Below are 17,119 nucleotides of genomic sequence, written 5' to 3' on the forward strand. Positions count from 1 at the left end.
TGTACAATTCCTACATTTTCTATCAGATATTTTTGTTCAACCCTTTAAATTAAACGTTACAATCTGCACTTGAATTTTGTTGTAGCGGTTTCATTTCAAATCCAATGCGGTGGCATGCAGAGCCCAACTCACAAATATTGTGTTACTGTCCAAATATTTCTGGCCCTAACTGTATTTATGACAGGCGGTCCAATCAGGATCAGCAGCTGCGCTTTATTTCACACAAATTGGGATTTGTTTGCAGCTGTATGCGTAAGAACCGCACTTTTCAAAATTTCTTTCTACAACAACTTTGAGCAGGAAAGCTGTGCATTCTTGAATACAGGAGGGCCTTGATGCTGCAGGGGGATTCCTATCATCAAATCCAGAAAAGGTAAAACGGTGAGGTTGAAGAACCACATCTCCCACAGTGCATTCAAAAAATATTGTTTATCTACAGAAGTCATCATAGGTTCTCTTATTTGCTCACTGATAAACTGCAGACTTCATACATGACATCAGGCAACAACATTCAAGGGATCCTCGGCTTCATTAAAGCAAAGGAAAGAAGTGCATGACAATTCAGACACAAGTTGGACTTTATAAGAGTTGTGAACGGCTCTACGGCAGTCTCTGGTGCTTCAAGCCATGCCTGTTAACCTCTCACTTACTTCCCAAAGCTTCTTTGCCAGGCCATCATCTCTCCCGTTAGCTCCAACTTGTTGCAGCGCACAGTTGGAGAAGTATCTGCCACTGAGTGGCTCAATGCCTTCCTGGAGGGCGCAGTGCAGGGTGGTCTGACATCCTCCGCTGGGGTCCAGGAGGAACAGCTTGGCTAAGGGCATCATGAGGAGCTGCAGCCACTGGCTCAGACTACGGCACAGTTCTGTGTAGATTACTCCTGCAGTTATCCAAAAAACACAGAAAGCTTCACTGTAAACAGCCTTATGGAACATTTAAAGAACTAATGACACCATAAAACTCAAGCAAACCTTTACAGAAGCAGCAATAGATGCAACTACTGACCTGGGTGAAGGGTGTAACAGGTAACATCAGTGCCTTCCAGCCGGTTGGCCAACTCCCTGGTGAAGAGCACATTGCAGAGTTTGCTGTTACAGTAGGCCTGAAGGCTGGACCAGGCAGACTGGGGGGGCACCGCGTCTGTCTGTGGAGCCAGCAGCTGGAAGTCAATGCTCCCCAAGCGGTGCAGGAGAGCAGACACAGTGATGACTCGACTGGGGCCGCAGCGCCTGAGCCGCTCCAGCAGGAGGTTGGTCAGCAGGAAGTGACCCAGGTGGTTGACCCCAAAGGCCAGGTCGAAGCCCTCCTCAGAGTAACCAGGACCCAGAACACCTGAAACACGGAACCAATCACCAGTTATTTTTAGCTTCTTTTATTTCTGTTTTCATGCAACACACAGTATAAAAGTACTAACTGGGAAGCAACTGGTTGGTCAAACCTCACCTGCATTGTTGATGAGGATGTCCAGTCTAGGTTCAGTCTTAAGAAAGGTTTCAGCAAAACTGCGAACTGACTTTAAACTTGCCAGATCAAGCTGCATGAACACCACTTGGGGGTTCCCACTCTCCTGAAGCAAAAAGCATTGGTGAGTACAGCTGCAGCAGGAGTAAAATAAAACGGTATTCACATATTCATGATGTGCTTTCATTAAATTAATAAATGTAATTCCATTACTGAAAAATTAACTATATACAAGGTGAGTCTCTCTAACCTGAGGATGTGAACCTGAACTGGGTTGATTCTGTGCCTTCAAATAATTGAACAATGCTGCTGTAGAAGATTCATAACTTATAACTCATAATTCTGAAACAGGAACAGGTCTGAAACAACAGCCTGTGTGCTGCACTCAAGAGAGAGATTCATTTGATGCATCAAAGAGTGATGTCATCACTGCTGATGTCATTGTTACATTCCAATAGTGCATTCACATCAAACACGTTTTGAGCATCAGGAGAGTCTGCTTTGTATTAAAAGTCTATGTGGAGTGTTGGATGCGCTAGATGTGTCAAAGCGCGCTGCAACAGCCCTCGACGTGCCTCGACATCGACTTTGAATGCAAACTAGACGAACCTTGTCGCTCAAAACGCATTTGGTGTGAACACACCATTATATGTCCAGTGTCACATGAGGTTAGGGTGAGGATCCAAAGTGGCATCCAAAGTTTTCCATTCAATTTTATGCTGTCATGCCGGAACTTACTGCTAAGTGGCAGGGAAAGCAAACATTGCCTCTTCAATATTATTACCCTGAATGGGCCATTTGGGATCATACAGTGCCATTTGGGTGCACTTGCTATTCATGCAAATTCCACTGGATGGAGCTCCTGTATTACAATGTGAACCATGGTAAATCTTCATTTTAAGACCAGAGCATGCCATGAGAGCTCATTGTGTGCCATGGGGGTATCAAGTGGGTATTATAGGTATTTACTAAGTGTTTCAGTAGTGGTAGTCCATTGTAAGTGTGTGTGGGGGTCCAGTCTGGGTCCATGGTCCTGGCTGGTCCTGGAGAACCAGGGGTTGTTCCAGGCAAGGTCCATGCGGGCTTTGGGTGCCTGATTCCCGGGTACAGTACTTTGATGGGTTTCCCCTGGTTCCGGAGCTCCAGGACCAGAGTCTGTTCAAGTCAGAGTCCTGGGTCCTGTTTGGTCCTTGAGCTTCAAGGGGGTGGTCAGTCAACCTCCATGCAGGTTTTGGGTGCACTAAACCTGGGTAAAAAAGCAGGCTGGTTGCCTGGAGGCCCAGTGTAGTGTGTCAGTCTAAGTCCATCTAGGCTTATTCACAGATGATCCTACTTGGCATTTCATTGTTCTGCCGTTCCTGCATTCTTGAACTCCAAGCTGAACCCATAGCCATTGTACGACTAGAGCCACCATGGTTAATTAAGGGTCTCCATGCTGAACCCTTGTTTTCCGACATAGTTGGGTATGGCAGGAACCAGGGGTGCAGCAGGCATATATTCAGTGGCAGAAAATAATACTTTGACCACGCGAGCCATTCCCTGCCATTCGAGAGTACCAGTAAATCCTCCCTGGTGTCAGGGGTGCATTGGAGGAGGTTCTGTCTGGTGCTGTCTATCCACTAGGCTACTGGATCCCTGCTTAAAGCAGCTGCCCTCTGGGAGCATCTGGTTGATGCTCCCATGGCTGAGCCATGGAGACCCCTGGTTGATTGTTGGTCTCTCTTACCTCAGACCTCCCTGGTTGATTAAAGGTCTGTCTTTCCTTGGTCTCCTCTGTTTGTCGGGAGTCTTCTGTTTGCAGGGGGGCCTCTGGTTGGATGGAGACTCTAGGATGGTTGTTTTCCAAAGCAAGTTTCAACTTCACCTTCAAGTCTGCAACCTGACCCTGCAGAGATTTCACTGTTTCCTCCTGTGCTTTGAATTTGGAAGCTTCCTCAGAGTGACTTTTGAGCTGCTCCTCATATTTAAGTCTCACTCTGTATTCTTCAACCATTACTTCTACCAGACCTTTGTTGCGGGAGGCATATTTTTCAGCCTCCCTCTTGAAGTACTCCAGCTGTTGAAGAATGTTCTTGTCGGCTGTAACTTTGGAAGAGCAAGAAATCTTTGACACATCTTTAATCTCTGGCACGTTTCTTCCATGTTGACGTTTGACTTGCATGTGACGTTCTTCTTCTAACATTTTTTTGCAGTTTCTGAATCTCCTGCTGCTGTGATTTGACTTTAGCCTGATATGCAATCCTTTGGTCTCTTTCCTCATGGAGATCAAAAATCTTACTCTCCAGTCCTTTTTTAAGATCGTCTACCTGCTTTGTGAGATCAATGATGTGTTGGTTAGCTCTTCTCTTCCACGACTTCCACTGAGGGGGTCATCTTGAAGCCAGCAGAGGGATTTGTTTCCTGCTTGACTTCCAGTGATGTTGGACTCTCAAAGTTGCTGGAAGGACTTGATTCCCCCTGGATCTCTGCCGATTCATCTTCCGACTCAATGGGACTGTGCAGTGGTTTTTATCCTCAAAAGGGAAAACCACTGCATCGTAGTCGACTTGGATGTTGAGGTTCATCAGCTGGAAAAGCTTCATGTTCACAAGCAATCTGTTGTTGCTTCATGTCTATATTCTGGTAAATTCCTGCTTCTCTGAAAGGCGTGTAATATCTGGAATCGATATTCTGCTTGTTTTGAACGTGCTCTGAAGAGTGATCTGTCACGATAGAACTGTGGAACAGGTCTGAGAAAACTGCCTGTGAGTTACATTCAAGAGAGAGATTCCTTTGTGGTATCATAGAGTGATGTCATCACTGCTGATGTCATTGATGCCATTGGAACTGAACATTCTATACACCTTGTTCCTGGGAGGCTTCCAGGGAAAACGATTATGGGTTTTACTTCCGGCGCCCACCAGAAAGTATTTCATTGTAATTTGTTAGGTTTTTGGTTAATCTATATTTATGGTAGAAGTTACATCTCTCTTTTCGCTTATTGAACAATATTGAGTAAAACTTGTTTATGGACACGCCATCTGTAATCAGAGAGATGCTTAGTACAGATATGATTAATTTTGTAACTGACAGGGTCCCAATTTTTTTTACCATGATACGGTATGGTTGGGGTGGAGCTTCTGGCATCAATAGCCCATAAATTGGGGTACAAGAAGCGTTACTGGCTGCAACAACGAGCAAGTCACGTTTTCTGTTGAAGTAGTGAGACGCAATGTTAAGCGTCAGGTTCAATACCACCTGTCCAGTGAGAGTCTAGTTGGTGGTGGAAATGCTCGCCTGAATACTCCGGATCATAAAACAGAGTACCGACCCCACCAACCTATGCTGTGTGCCACTCAGTGGAAATGAACTATTACATTCTGTGAAGTAAAAGCCCTGGCATGAAACAAATCCAGTTTTGGATAGCTGATCTCTGAATGGTCGGGTCTCTGTGTGTTGAACTGATTGGGTCTTACTGAGCGGATATCAAACGCTGCAGCCTCAGCCTTCTCCTTGTTGCGACAGGCCAGAATCACGCGAGCTCCTCTCTTTGCCAGTTCCAGAGCGGTACTTTTCCCAATGCCAGTGTTGCTTCCTAGACAGCAAAACCAATTCACAATTCAACATCTGATACAGCAGTCTTTCATCAGACTGCTAACCATCCATAACATACTCACATTTATTGCACAATTTAAATGAAAAAGTCCTGAAATTGATCCATTAATATTACAACCTTGATTCAGTATGGGGAGTAGTAATACTCCTGTAGCTACTATGAACTGTTATCTCACGAAAATATTCTCTTTTTGTGAGATTCTTTGACAAGAATTGATGATTAAAAAGTGTTTTATTATCAACAGATCCTTTCTAAAACTAATTCCATTAGCAGGGATTTACCAGTTATTTTGGTTTGTTCATGGTTCAAATATGTCAGAGTGGAGTCCAAACAGAGATCAGAACTACAATAGCTGCTAGTCAACCCACCTCTCCATCATTTCCTGCCTCTCAGGTCTGATTATTTCATGCCCAACTTTTTCAAGTTTTACTAACCTGCTGCAGGGTGTTTGGTAAATCCAACTCACAGATTCTTCTTAAACTGCCTAGTGGATGTTTTCTACCCACACTGAGTATTTTGCGGTCTATTTCTCCTTGTCTAAATCTATACATAAATATTTACAGACACAGGGCTGCTTACAGGTATGAACGTGAAGGGAGGAAATGGTTTCAACACTTCCAATGGAGAAACTGACCTCATGTCACCAAAATGAAATAAACGAGGAGCAGGAAGGTTAGCTAGAATCTCGGGACATAAGGATTTTACCAGAAGTCGTTACACTTTCATAGAAAAATACACTTTATATTAAAATGACAGAGCTGTATGTCATACCAGACCTTCAGCAGCAGGCTGTTTTTCAAAGTGAATCAAGCAAGACAAAAAAAATATCTACAGAGCATTTAATGAAAAACTTTTTATTTGCCTTATTTTTTTTAATATTATTATTTCATAATATATTTTATGCTCATGCTCCCTCAAAGTCTCATAAATAAGAAAGTGTTTTATCACTGATAAATGTTGCTCTATGGGACAATGTCATTCATATATCTTTAAACTCCCCCTATTGCCAAACTATTTTACTTTTTGTCAAGCAGACTCACAGCTCAGGTTCAAATGTAAAACTGAATTGCTTTGATTTGATCATTAATGCCCCAGGTTTGACCCTACATGAGATGGCCTATTTCCATCTGATTCTGCTCCTAAATATGCAACAAAAACTGAGTTCTTGCACATAATTATATCGCTACTTCCTGTTGTATAATGTGTTGCACTCTAATCCCATTACTGGACCAGCGTTTTAAAATGACAGATTGATAAATCACATAAAATGCAAGTGACCTCCAGTAGGAATGAAATCACAGCATGACCTACAGTGGACCATGTGTAGAATGGAAGTGACTTTAAATGTTCAATTTAAATGACTTTAAGTCGATTGTCAAAACGGAAGAGAAAAAGACCAAAACGGAAGAGGAGTTTCTTCTCCTGAAGCCGACAGAACCGGAGATGGACTGAAGTTTCTTGTTTTGTTCTTTTTCAGGAGTTTTTTGTTTGTTTGTTGCCTGTGGTTTAAACAAACAATGGAGTTCGTTTACCTGTTACAACAACAGTCTTCCCCTTCAGCCGAGCGGGACTCAAACATCTCGTTCCTTTGAACAGACCGTAGAAAAGCAGAAGATAGAGCCAAACAGCCGCGGCTACCAGGTACAAATACATTCTGCTGCCTGAGTCTGAGCTGGCCTCGGTCTTCTTCTCCACACATTTGACTCAGGTCTTATGGCTGTTGGGCAAATTACTGCCATCTTGTGGCCAACTAGTGTACCACTTTGCCAAGCGCTCCATGCAGTCCAGGAGTTTTTTGGTTCTCCTGAAGAGTTTAGAGCTTCCAACTATGAGACCGGCGGTGTTTTGTTCCAATCCCTGCAACAAAGAGATGCAGCTCTTTTTATTCATGAAAATGTTCATTTTAGCGACTAAATGGTCATATGTTATAGAATTGTATTCAGAAAATCTGAATACCATAATAAACTTTTATTTATTATGATTTTAATGAGCAAGTTTTACAGATAAATAAAACTCACAATTAAGTGTCTCAGATAATTAGAATAAAAAAACAATAAAAAAATTGTATTTTAAAGTGAAATGTCAGGCTTCTGAAAAATATACTATACTTTAGTCTGTACTACTGGTAGAGCTCAGTTTTACTTTAATTATTGTATCAGTGGGGATGGAGCCAATCAGCCTGTGGTTCTGGTAAGGAGTAATGGAATCCCAGGTTTTCCATACTGACTCCACTGTCAGTCCATAAATGGATTTTATCATCCTGAGCAGCAGGATGTTTCATGCAAAAGGAACCTCAACCAAACAGTGCATAGATAATTAGCATGTGTTTCATAAACCTGATATTCCCATTTAAAATAAGTAATGTTTTTCTGATCATATATAACATTCGAATTTTATGAGACACTGAACTTGGGGGGTTTCGATAGCTGCAGAACATGACCATCAAAATGACAACAAATAAAGACTTAAAATATTCACTCTTTGTGTACGTTTCACTTTCTGAAATGAGTGACAAAAGGTCAAATTGTTTGAAATGTTCTTTGAAAATGTTTTTCTTTTTCTAGTTTAGATTTTCTGAACTTGATATAATGTCATTCCAGTCCTGAAGTTGGTACTGACAAATATTTCACCTCAGACCCGGACTGGTTCCTGTGAGTAAAACCTCACTAGAAAGCTATGGTCATTTAAATGAAGCTGTTTAACAAGCCCCAGTGTTATTAGTCTATAATGTAATTAAACAAATGATGACCAAATAGGCATTTGCACTTGGTGAACAAAGGTTTCACTGACTGATGCTGGAATGACTAAACATTTAAAACACTGGGAGGGACCATAGTGAGGGGGGAGAGTTTATTCTAGATTTGCTTTTAAACCTGTCTTTACAAAACAATAGATACTTTGTGAAACGTCCCACTGCCACCATGAAACATTGCACAATACTGGTTTTTATTGTTTTTAAGTGGCGTTTATGGCCGTTAATGCAGCATCGTCTGTTTTGAGGGCTTGCAAACACATTCCTACTGGGAATAGCAGCTTAGTCAGAACCAAACCTTCAGGTTCCACTGGTCTGTTAGTGGAAGACAAGGTGTGTGAGCCAACCTCAGTTCTATCTGATCTCGTCATTCCTGACAGAGTTTCACATAAAAACAAAGTACAGTTCTGTTCATTTGCCCATAATGCTATCATTTCCAGTATGTGTGAGCCACCTGAACCTTACGCTGGCACATCCCAGTGTGTTGTCCTCCCATCAAATGTGGATCCACTGTCTGAGGAATGAGGAGCTTCAGTTAGGGTTAAATGGTTCCACACAGATTCACTGTTAAAAGCAGGTTGAAGAGTTAAGTAATCTCTATTATTGATAAAAACAGAATCTTAAACAATCAGGGACTTTTTATGTCATTTGAAATGTCTGCTAAGGCGTTTGTCTCTTATGTCATCCAGGTGAGAAGCTGACAGTTGGGTCCTGGCACCCCACCCATCCTGTTACCCCACCAAACCTGTGAAACCAGAAACCACTCCAGAGACATCTCCCCACTGGTTATTTTCCATCAATGTTTTTCTTTTTCCTTCTTTAAAGACATTTTGAACTCATGAGTAAGAAAATCTTCATTAGTCATTAATAAAACAGATGCAATGCATGTGAACACAAACAGGTTAGACTTATGGGTATGAGTAATCTGTACACATTACACATCTAACCGAGTTACAGAAGAAGAAAGTTTAATCAATCAGTTCACATCCGAAACACATCTGAGCTCTAGAGAAAACTGTTGCATTCAGGCGGTTCAGAAAGACTCTCCAGATTTCCATTACTATACATTTGGTCATGCATTATAATACTTGCCAACATTTCAGCTTTCATCCACTTGATCAGTTTTAGCCCCAGTTTTCAGTCAGTTAAATCAAACGAGGCCGTCAAGTCACACCTAACACCAGCTAGCAGAAAACACAAGTCCTTGTCGTGGTTTAAACTGAAACTTCTCCTTCTGCCTCAGACAAGACCACACAATCTCTCACTGATCTCCCACAGCTTCTTTGCAGCAGCATCATCCCTGGCTTTAGCAAACAGATCTCTAACGGTGCAGTTGGAGAAGTAGCGTCCACTGAGGGGCTCGATGCCCTCCTGCAGGGCACAGTGGAGGGTGGTCTGGCATCCCTGAACGGTGTTCTTGAAGAAGAAGGCGGTGATGGGTTTGAGGACGATTTGTAGGAATAAGCCAGTGTTCCTACCAAGCTCTGAGCTGATGGCTCCTGTAACACAAAGTAGATAAGGTGAAACGATAACTGATGCTTGTCATGCCTGGTTGGTCACCTGTTACACAAATACAGCAGATGAGTGTGTCCCTCCCTGAAATCTTTGTTGTTCTAACATTTGTAATCTTAATTCAATGAGCATTGAACCTTGCAAACCCATAAAAGTGTATGTGTCAGAAAATTCTTCATCTGTTTCACTCCTCAACCTGACTGTTTAACTGAATGCAAGCAACATTTGTTCTGCTTCCAGAAAATAAGATGTCTGTGAATACTATAGCATGATTAACTGAGCCTGTCTTTATATCCATGAACATTCATTTTAGTAACTTAGACAAAAACTCTTTGATGCATGAAGGAGTTTGGGTCAGTAACTTGAAAGTGACCAAAACAGATCAAAGTTAGCTCTAGTATTCTTAACAGTTTCACTTTAAAACTCTGTGGTCTTTGTTACAGCAGTGGCTCCACTCAGTTTGGCGATGCCGCTGCACTCTTCCCTACAGGTTACTCCTTGATTCATCTGAACGACATCCACTGGACTTCACTCTGTCCAAACATGAATCGCGCTCCGTTACTGACCTGGGTGGAGAGTGTAGCAGGTGACCTGAGTTCCTCGCAGCCTCTTGGCTAGCTCATGGTTGAAGAGAACGTTGCACAGTTTGCTGTCGCAGTAGATCTGGAAAAGTCGTATGAAGGACGTCCCCAAGCCCAGAGCTTTGTGACTGTTCAGGCAGTCGAAATCTATTTTTCCAAAGTTGTGCGCCATGGACGACACATTGATTATCCTGCTGGGGCCACATTCCTTCAGCCGGTCCAACAACAAGTTGGTCAGCAAGAAGTGACCCAGATGGTTGACACCGAACATCAATCCAAATCCATCTTCTGTTTGACCCTGCAGGCAAATACCTGGGGCCAAATACAATGAGAGCATTCATCAGTAAAGACGTGGAGTTGAAAAGAGGTTACCTCATCTGACCTTTCTCCGGGCTGTCAACATATCTGCTATTTTAGGTTTTTATCATTTTGACAATTGAGAACAAAACAAGCAAACATAGCAGATGGGAAGCGAATGATCTTGATATTATGGATGATAATGTGCATGGTATGTAGTTGAGCAATCCTACCTGCGTTATTGATCAGAATGTCCAGTCTCGGTTCAGACTTCAGAAATGACTCTGCAAAACTGCGAATAGACTTGAGACTTCCCAGATCCAGCTGCATAAAAACCACCTGGCTACTTCCACTCTCCTGCACCAGGTGAGAACCAGAGAGCCGTCAGTCTGCCTGCTCCAGACTGACAGCTAGTCTGCGACAGGCTGATTTTCCACAAAATCGCTCCATTTATCACAAATAAAAACATCTCTATTTATTTGTCAGTACCATAAGATCCTGCCACTGTTCCTGGACAAGAAAGAAACAGATGACTATGAACTCCTCACCCGCCTGATCTCTTCCAGAGCAGCGTCTGCTCTCTGCTTAGAGCGGCAGGCCAGGATCACTCTGGCTCCTCTCCTCGCCAGGTCTATGGCCGTGGTCTTCCCTATGCCAGTGTTGCTTCCTAAAGATGAGAAACAGCGTGTCAGGCAAAGGCAGGGCAGGAGAGAAGAGCAGTAGAAAAGAAAAAGTTGAATTACCAGTGACAATCACAGTTTTCCCATGAAGCTTTGCTTTGCTCGTGCATCTCTCGCCCTTCACCACAATGTGACGGTAAATGTAAGCAACTCCTATAACCAGACCGACAACCAGGAGCACGACAGACATGGTTCCTGCCTCTGAGCCTCAAGGCACTCTCAGCTATTTCCCCTTTTGACATCCTGTGTCATTCCAGCCAGGCAGCACCCTGATCTGAGTGGGCGGGACTCCAACCCTCGTCATCATCATCGTCATCATACTGCACCACCCACAGAAAGAAAAGATCCTGAAAGTTCTCTGAAGATCCAGGTGATGATCCATGATGACTCAAAATATAGTAATGGGATAACAAGCGTGACTTGTCATCTTATTATTATTATTTTTTAAACATGGTGCCAAAGGAGGTTTATAGTTGGCCAAAGGAAGTTAAGCAGCTTCTTCAAAGATTTTTAATCAATTCTCTGGCCTGAAGTGGACAGTCCCCACTAACATCCCTGCACCTTTATTTCTTTATGTACCTGCATCTATGCAACTGAGCAGCAGCTGCACGCTGCATTAACAGCCAGGCGATGCTTTTTAAAATTCCTTTGTAAAATTTAAATGGCAAGTCTGCTCAGTGACCTAGTTGCCTGGACATCACATGACTTACTGTGCGCCACATGCGCTGCTGCTTTGTGCTGAGTCAGGAATGTCGGTGAAATGACGCAATCATGCAAAGAATCTGAGAAGGAGACACAAAGTTTTGACATGGATTGTCATCACTGGGACAGCGAGACAACTTTCATTAAAATATAGGAAGAAAGTAGAGAGTAGGTTAGCTATAACTTTAATCACTTTATCATGAACTCTTGCTGCAGTTTGGGTTAATTAGCACAAAGATCAGGAGGTCAGTAAGACCACTACACTACATAAACAGACCTCTGTCGTTAGCTGTGCACATACATACTGATGACTACTCATGTCCCACTTTGGCTCCTCACCTCCAACCGTTTGACCTGCGACTTCTCAAACTCCATCTTGGTCTCCAGTTCTCGGATCTTGGCCTCCTGACGATTGGCCAGAGATTTCTGGCCCTGAGTTGCAAAATATACACCATCCTAGTTTACCACATGTCTGGAAGTTTACAGAAATCAAAATAATGAAATAAATGAGCTCATTGTTTCTTTATAAAGATAATTTTCAGGTTTTAGACAGAGGTAAGGAGTAATCTGTTCATCCTTCTGGCCTCTTGGCTTTTAAAGTCACTGTGTGAAGTTTTAGGAAAGAGAGCACTGTTGACTCATTCATGAAGGATTCTAGTCCATTCTTCTTTGCTGAGATGCTACTGCATTGATCATTAAAACTTCAGTGCATAACTTTAATAAAAAGTTTTTTTTAATATGTTTGTTGAAACTGTCACTATGTCATGACAGCATGTTATGAGACAATATGTGGAAAAAGTTCAGTTTGCGCTCTTCTCTCAGTGCTAACTTGAAGCAACCAGTCAGACTCAGGAGGCGGGTCTTAGCGCCTTCAATCACCCACGCTGCTCAATCCACACCTGCCTTTTGTCCAAACCAACAACAACTGAAGTACTTGAGAGTAATTCAGAATTATTGTGGGCAATAACTTTGGATTATTGTCCACAATAATTCATCTGATGATAAAAAAAAAAAGATCAGGAGGTCAGTAAGACCACTACACTACATAAACAGACCTCTGTCGTTAGCTGTGCACATACATATTGATGACTACTCATGTCCCACTTTGGCTCCTCACCTCCAACCGTTTGACCTGCGACTTCTCAAACTCCATCTTGGTCTCCAGTTCTTGGATCTTGGCCTCCTGACGATTGGCCAGAGATTTCTCCACCATGGACTGCTCCTGGAACTCCAGCTGGCTCTGGAGGACCTGCATCTGATTCAGAGCAGACCCAGGTCAGTGCTGTTAGACCAGAGAGTATTATTAACTTAAACTAGAAAATTCAGCGTTCTAAAAATTAGTATCAATGCTAAGCTTAGCAAAAAAAAATGTGAGTAACATGGACTTGAACCATGTTAGTAATTTTATGCTAATTTGACAAATATATTTATTTTAGCGTGAATACTGTCAGCAGCATGTGGACCACCACTAGCATGCTGTGTATAATTGACTTTATTTAACATAAAAGGGCCCAAACCTGAGATAATGAAACTTTTTATTATCTCACAATCAGAAATTCTGTGTATCTTATTGGTCAAAAGCAACAAGAAACAAACACATAACTCATGTTCAAAAGAAATACGACTAATAATCTCCCGGCCAAAAACGGGAGACTTGACAAGGCGTTTTATGCCCTATGATGTCACTGACATGATGTCACTGAATGACGGCGTCACAAAGGCTTTGACAGGTTTTGAGTCGCTGTCTCCTTCAGTGACTCCTCACAAGCAAACACAAGTTCAAAGAGTTCTCACACTGGAATCGTGTCGTGCAGACTTGTAGCGAGAAGATGAACATAAAATGAATATTTTTTAAATGTTCCGATGTTCCTGACCCGATGGAGAAGGTACTAGAAGGGAAAAAGCTGAAGTTGTTGGCAGCAAACCTGGAGCTCAGGCTGCTGATCGACTGAGGGGCTTTGAAAGCTTTGGAGCAGCTCGGCTAAGAGGAAACTGCCCTCATCCACAAGATGGTCGACAGGATGGCAGAAGGTCTCACAATGCCAAAGAAATTTGCGACAACGTCAAAGAAGCGGAGCAGCATGTGCAGCAAAGTTCTCGTCAAGCAGAAGAAGACACACAGCAGCTCGCAGCTAAAGAACCTGCTGAAAACAAAGGATGAACACGTCAGCACCAAGATGATCGAGCTGCTGCAGGAACAAATGAAGAAGGCCTTTAAAGGCTTTGAGAACAGTCTGCAGGAAAAAGCTGTGTACGGCAGAAGTTACGGGATATGTCACGTCGTTTCTTGTGGTGGTTGTTACAGGCTTGATAATAATGCTGTAGCAGTTCGGTTTGAGAGCTGAACTGTTACAGCATTAGTTCAAACCAACTGATAACTCAGTGGTTCAGCTGTTGGGAACAGATTTGCTGAAGAGGCTCTAAAACTGGTGGCTGCTGATTAACTGCAAGTCCGTCTTTAACTGCTCCGATGTGACAGAGAAAAGCTCACACAGTTGCTCAGAACTGGACAATCAGTTGAAAACAAAGGATGGATGTCTCAGAGCCAAGATGTACAGAGGAAAATGTGATTGTGCTTTTCTTTGTTACTTCCACTTCTTGTCGTGATTTGCATGTTTAGATTGTTTTGGGTTTGTTGTTTTTCCTCTGGACTGTCGACCAGAAACGGCATCGTAAGCAGAGACCAACCTGTGGCTTCTAACTGATGACTTTTATTGAAGGGCAATTACTATCCATCCATCCATCCATTTTCTGATCACCTTCTCCCTAACGGGGTCAGGAGGTGCCGGTGCCTATCTCCAGCTGCGTTCCGGGCGAGAGGCGGGGTACACTCTGGACAGGTCGCCAGCCTGTCGCAGGGGCAATTATTGAACCCTGGATTTTATGGAGACAAGAGGACGGTTTTAAAGTGACTCCCTTGTAATAAACTACATTGACTGCTTCTCTGTTTGGGTTTTGGAGTTGTTTGCTCCCCTTGGATCCAAGACAGATTGTGGGGTCATATGAGTCACAGTTTGAGTTCTCAAACTAAACTGTTACAGCATTGGTTCAACTAACTGATAACTCAGTAGTTCAACTGTTGGGGACAGATTAGTTGAAAAGGTGTTAAAACTGGAGGGTGCTGATTTACTGTAAGTTTGTTTTTAACTGCTCCGATGTTGCAGAGTCTAGATGTTAAAGTAGAACTGAAACAACTTGAGAAACTGATTGATTTCTCAAATCAATCAGTCCTGATGGACGTGATCTGCAGCTCCCTGGAGCAGTTTGCAGCCAAGTGTGAAGCGGCCAGGGTGAGGATCAGTGCCTCCAAGTCCGAGGCCTTAGTGATGAGCCAGAAAAGTCATGAAGAGTGCCTTCTCCAAGTCCAGGGGTGTATTGTGCCTTCTCCAGGTCCAGGTCAAGGGGCGTATCGTGCCTTCTCCAGGTCCAGGGGCGTATCGTGCCTTCTCCAGGTTCAGGTCAAGGGGCGTATCGTGCCTTCTCCAGGTCCAGGTCAAGGGGCGTATCGTGCCTTCTCCAGGTCCAGGTCAAGGGGCGTATCGTGCCTTCTCCAGGTCCAGGTCCAGGGGCGTATCGTGCCTTCTCCAGGTCCAGGTCAAGGGGCGTATCGTGCCTTCTCCAGGTCCAGGTCCAGGGGCGTATCGTGCCTTCTCCAGGTCCAGGTCAAGGGGCGTATCGTGCCTTCTCCAGGTCCAGGTCAAGGGGCGTATCGTGCCTTCTCCAGGTCAAGGGGCGTATCGTGCCTTCTCCAGGTCCAGGTCAAGGGGCGTATCGTGCCTTCTCCAGGTCCAGGTCAAGGGGCGTATCGTGCCTTCTCCAGGTCAAGGGGCGTATCGTGCCTTCTCCAGGTCAAGGGGCGTATCGTGCCTTCTCCAGGTCAAGGGGCGTATCGTGCCTTCTCCAGGTCCAGGGGCGTATTGTGCCTTCTCCAGGTCCAGGTCCAGGGGCGTATTGTGCCTTCTCCAGGTCCAGGTCAAGGGGCGTATTGTGCCTTCTCCAGGTCCAGGTCAAGGGGCGTGTCGTGCCTTCTCCAGGTCCAGGTCAAGGGGCGTGTCGTGCCTTCTCCAGGTCCAGGTCAAGGGGCGTGTCGTGCCTTCTCCAGGTCCAGGTCAAGGGGCGTGTCGTGCCTTCTCCAGGTCCAGGGTTGTGTCTTGCCTTCTCCAGGTCCAGGTCCAGGTCAAGGGGCGTGTCGTGCTTTCTCCGGGTCCAGGGGTGTATTGTGCCTTCTCCAGGTCCAGGGTTGTGTCTTGCCTTCTCCAGGTCCAGGTCCTGCCCCAAGTGGAGGAGTTCAAGTGTCTTGGGATCTTGTTCACGAATGAGGGAGAAGGGAGCCGGACATCGACAGGCGGATTAGCGCAGCGTCTGCCGTGAAGTGGACGCTGTACCGGTCCGTCGTGGTGAAGAGAGAGCTGAGCCAAAAAAGTGAAGCTCTGCGGGGAATCCCTGGGCTGTTGGAATGTTTGACACATCGAGCGCATCCAACACTCCACATAGACTTTGAATATAAACCAGAATCGCCTGACGCTCAAAATGTGTTTGATGTGAATGCATCATTAGAATGTTCAGCTTCAATGGTAACAATGACATCAGCAGTGATGACATCACTCTTTGATGCATCAAATGTAGCACACAGACTGTTTTTTCAAACCTCTTCCTGTTTCAGACTTAGAAGTTATAAGTTATGAATTGTTAAAATGATTTGAAGACACAGAATCAACCCAGTTCAGATTCACATTCTCAGGTTAGAGAGACTCGCCTGGTAAGCAAACTTTTTGGTACTGAAATTTATGAATTTAATCAAAGTATGTCATGAATATGTGTGCATTTACGCCATCTTAAGTCCAGAGCACACTAGATTTTTTGTTGCTTTTGCCACCACTATATGATATGCATGTAAGATATAACAAGCAGCGCTATTCAGAGATGCAATGAGTTTATATCAGTTGTTCCACCATGTTTGTATTCTTACATTTTGCCATCATTGTAGTTCTAAAGAGCAGCTCAGAGGGAGACAAAATTCTGTCTGTTTTGAGTCAGTTAGTCTGTTTTGTGTCAGTTAGTCTTTTGTTTTGACTTGAATTTGGCTCATTTGTTGTTAATTATGTCGCCACAGTTACTCAAAATACCAACAAAAGCAATATCTCCCCTCACGGGATTGAGCTGCAGGTTTTGATATATATAGCCTATTGTTAGGGGGCACGCAGCGGTACGGGCCACATTAACGGTAGTAGGAAGCAGCAGTTAACTTGAGGTGATGAACAAATGCCATACATTTCTATGGCAGGCCCCAACTATGTGATAATTCTTCACAAAAAATATTACTGAGTAGTGAAACTGTTTTCAACTGCAGGCAAGCATTGAGCAAATAACAGACTCATTGCATAAATTAGAATATGACTGAAAATTTCCTTTGACAGCAGTTCCATCACTGCGTGTATGACATGATATAGATTATGTATGATTTAACATATTTATATTTTGTAGTATGTTTAATACTCTTCCTCTTCGTTCACAAAGTTACTCCCTTGCATGGCAGTGA

At 43.6% G+C, this 17,119-nt stretch overlaps 2 protein-coding genes across 3 annotated transcripts; both read right to left on the minus strand.

The window, feature by feature from the left end:
• Positions 1 to 410: 410 nt before the first annotated feature.
• On the minus strand, positions 411 to 8,470 carry LOC129369812 (dehydrogenase/reductase SDR family member 13-like). Of its 2 annotated transcripts, XM_055045452.1 has the most exons (6): positions 8,274 to 8,470; positions 6,589 to 6,913; positions 4,917 to 5,035; positions 1,444 to 1,567; positions 1,006 to 1,332; positions 411 to 880 (listed from the first exon to the last, which is right to left on the minus strand). In XM_055045452.1, the coding sequence occupies exons 2-6, from the start codon at positions 6,707 to 6,709 to the stop codon at positions 621 to 623; spliced, it is 951 nt and encodes a 316-aa protein (XP_054901427.1). In that variant the 5' UTR covers positions 6,710 to 6,913; positions 8,274 to 8,470; the 3' UTR covers positions 411 to 620. The 2 variants fall into 2 exon arrangements, with proteins under 2 accessions (XP_054901427.1, XP_054901426.1); XM_055045451.1 differs by lacking the exons at positions 6,589 to 6,913; positions 8,274 to 8,470 and having other exon boundaries at positions 3,188 to 5,007.
• Positions 8,471 to 8,754: 284 nt separating this feature from the next.
• On the minus strand, positions 8,755 to 11,096 carry LOC129369815 (dehydrogenase/reductase SDR family member 13-like). Its single transcript, XM_055045457.1, has 5 exons — positions 10,942 to 11,096; positions 10,747 to 10,865; positions 10,432 to 10,555; positions 9,887 to 10,213; positions 8,755 to 9,307 (listed from the first exon to the last, which is right to left on the minus strand). The coding sequence occupies exons 1-5, from the start codon at positions 11,066 to 11,068 to the stop codon at positions 9,048 to 9,050; spliced, it is 957 nt and encodes a 318-aa protein (XP_054901432.1). The 5' UTR covers positions 11,069 to 11,096; the 3' UTR covers positions 8,755 to 9,047.
• Positions 11,097 to 17,119: the final 6,023 nt, after the last annotated feature.

This window comes from Poeciliopsis prolifica, unplaced genomic scaffold (genome assembly GCF_027474105.1).
Source record: "Poeciliopsis prolifica strain line A6 unplaced genomic scaffold, Auburn_PproV2 SCAFFOLD022, whole genome shotgun sequence".
Lineage (NCBI taxonomy): Eukaryota > Metazoa > Chordata > Actinopteri > Cyprinodontiformes > Poeciliidae > Poeciliopsis > Poeciliopsis prolifica.

What these genes read in the sequence shown, in the direction of transcription:
- LOC129369812 (XM_055045451.1), bottom strand. Translation starts at nt 3,721, where the DNA reads ATGAGGAAAGAGACCAAAGGATTGCATATCAGGCTAAAGTCAAATCAC. An exon ending in ATCAACCAGGGAGGTCTGAG is followed by an intron (nt 1,568 to 3,187) that starts GTAAGAGAGACC and finishes TTTTTGCTTCAG; the next exon opens with GAGAGTGGGAACCCCCAAGT. An exon ending in CATCCTCATCAACAATGCAG is followed by an intron (nt 1,333 to 1,443) that starts GTGAGGTTTGAC and finishes TCCGTGTTTCAG; the next exon opens with GTGTTCTGGGTCCTGGTTAC.
- LOC129369815 (XM_055045457.1), bottom strand. Translation starts at nt 11,068, where the DNA reads ATGTCTGTCGTGCTCCTGGTTGTCGGTCTGGTTATAGGAGTTGCTTAC. An exon ending in GAAAACTGTGATTGTCACTG is followed by an intron (nt 10,866 to 10,941) that starts GTAATTCAACTT and finishes TCTCATCTTTAG; the next exon opens with GAAGCAACACTGGCATAGGG. An exon ending in CATTCTGATCAATAACGCAG is followed by an intron (nt 10,214 to 10,431) that starts GTAGGATTGCTC and finishes ATTTGGCCCCAG; the next exon opens with GTATTTGCCTGCAGGGTCAA.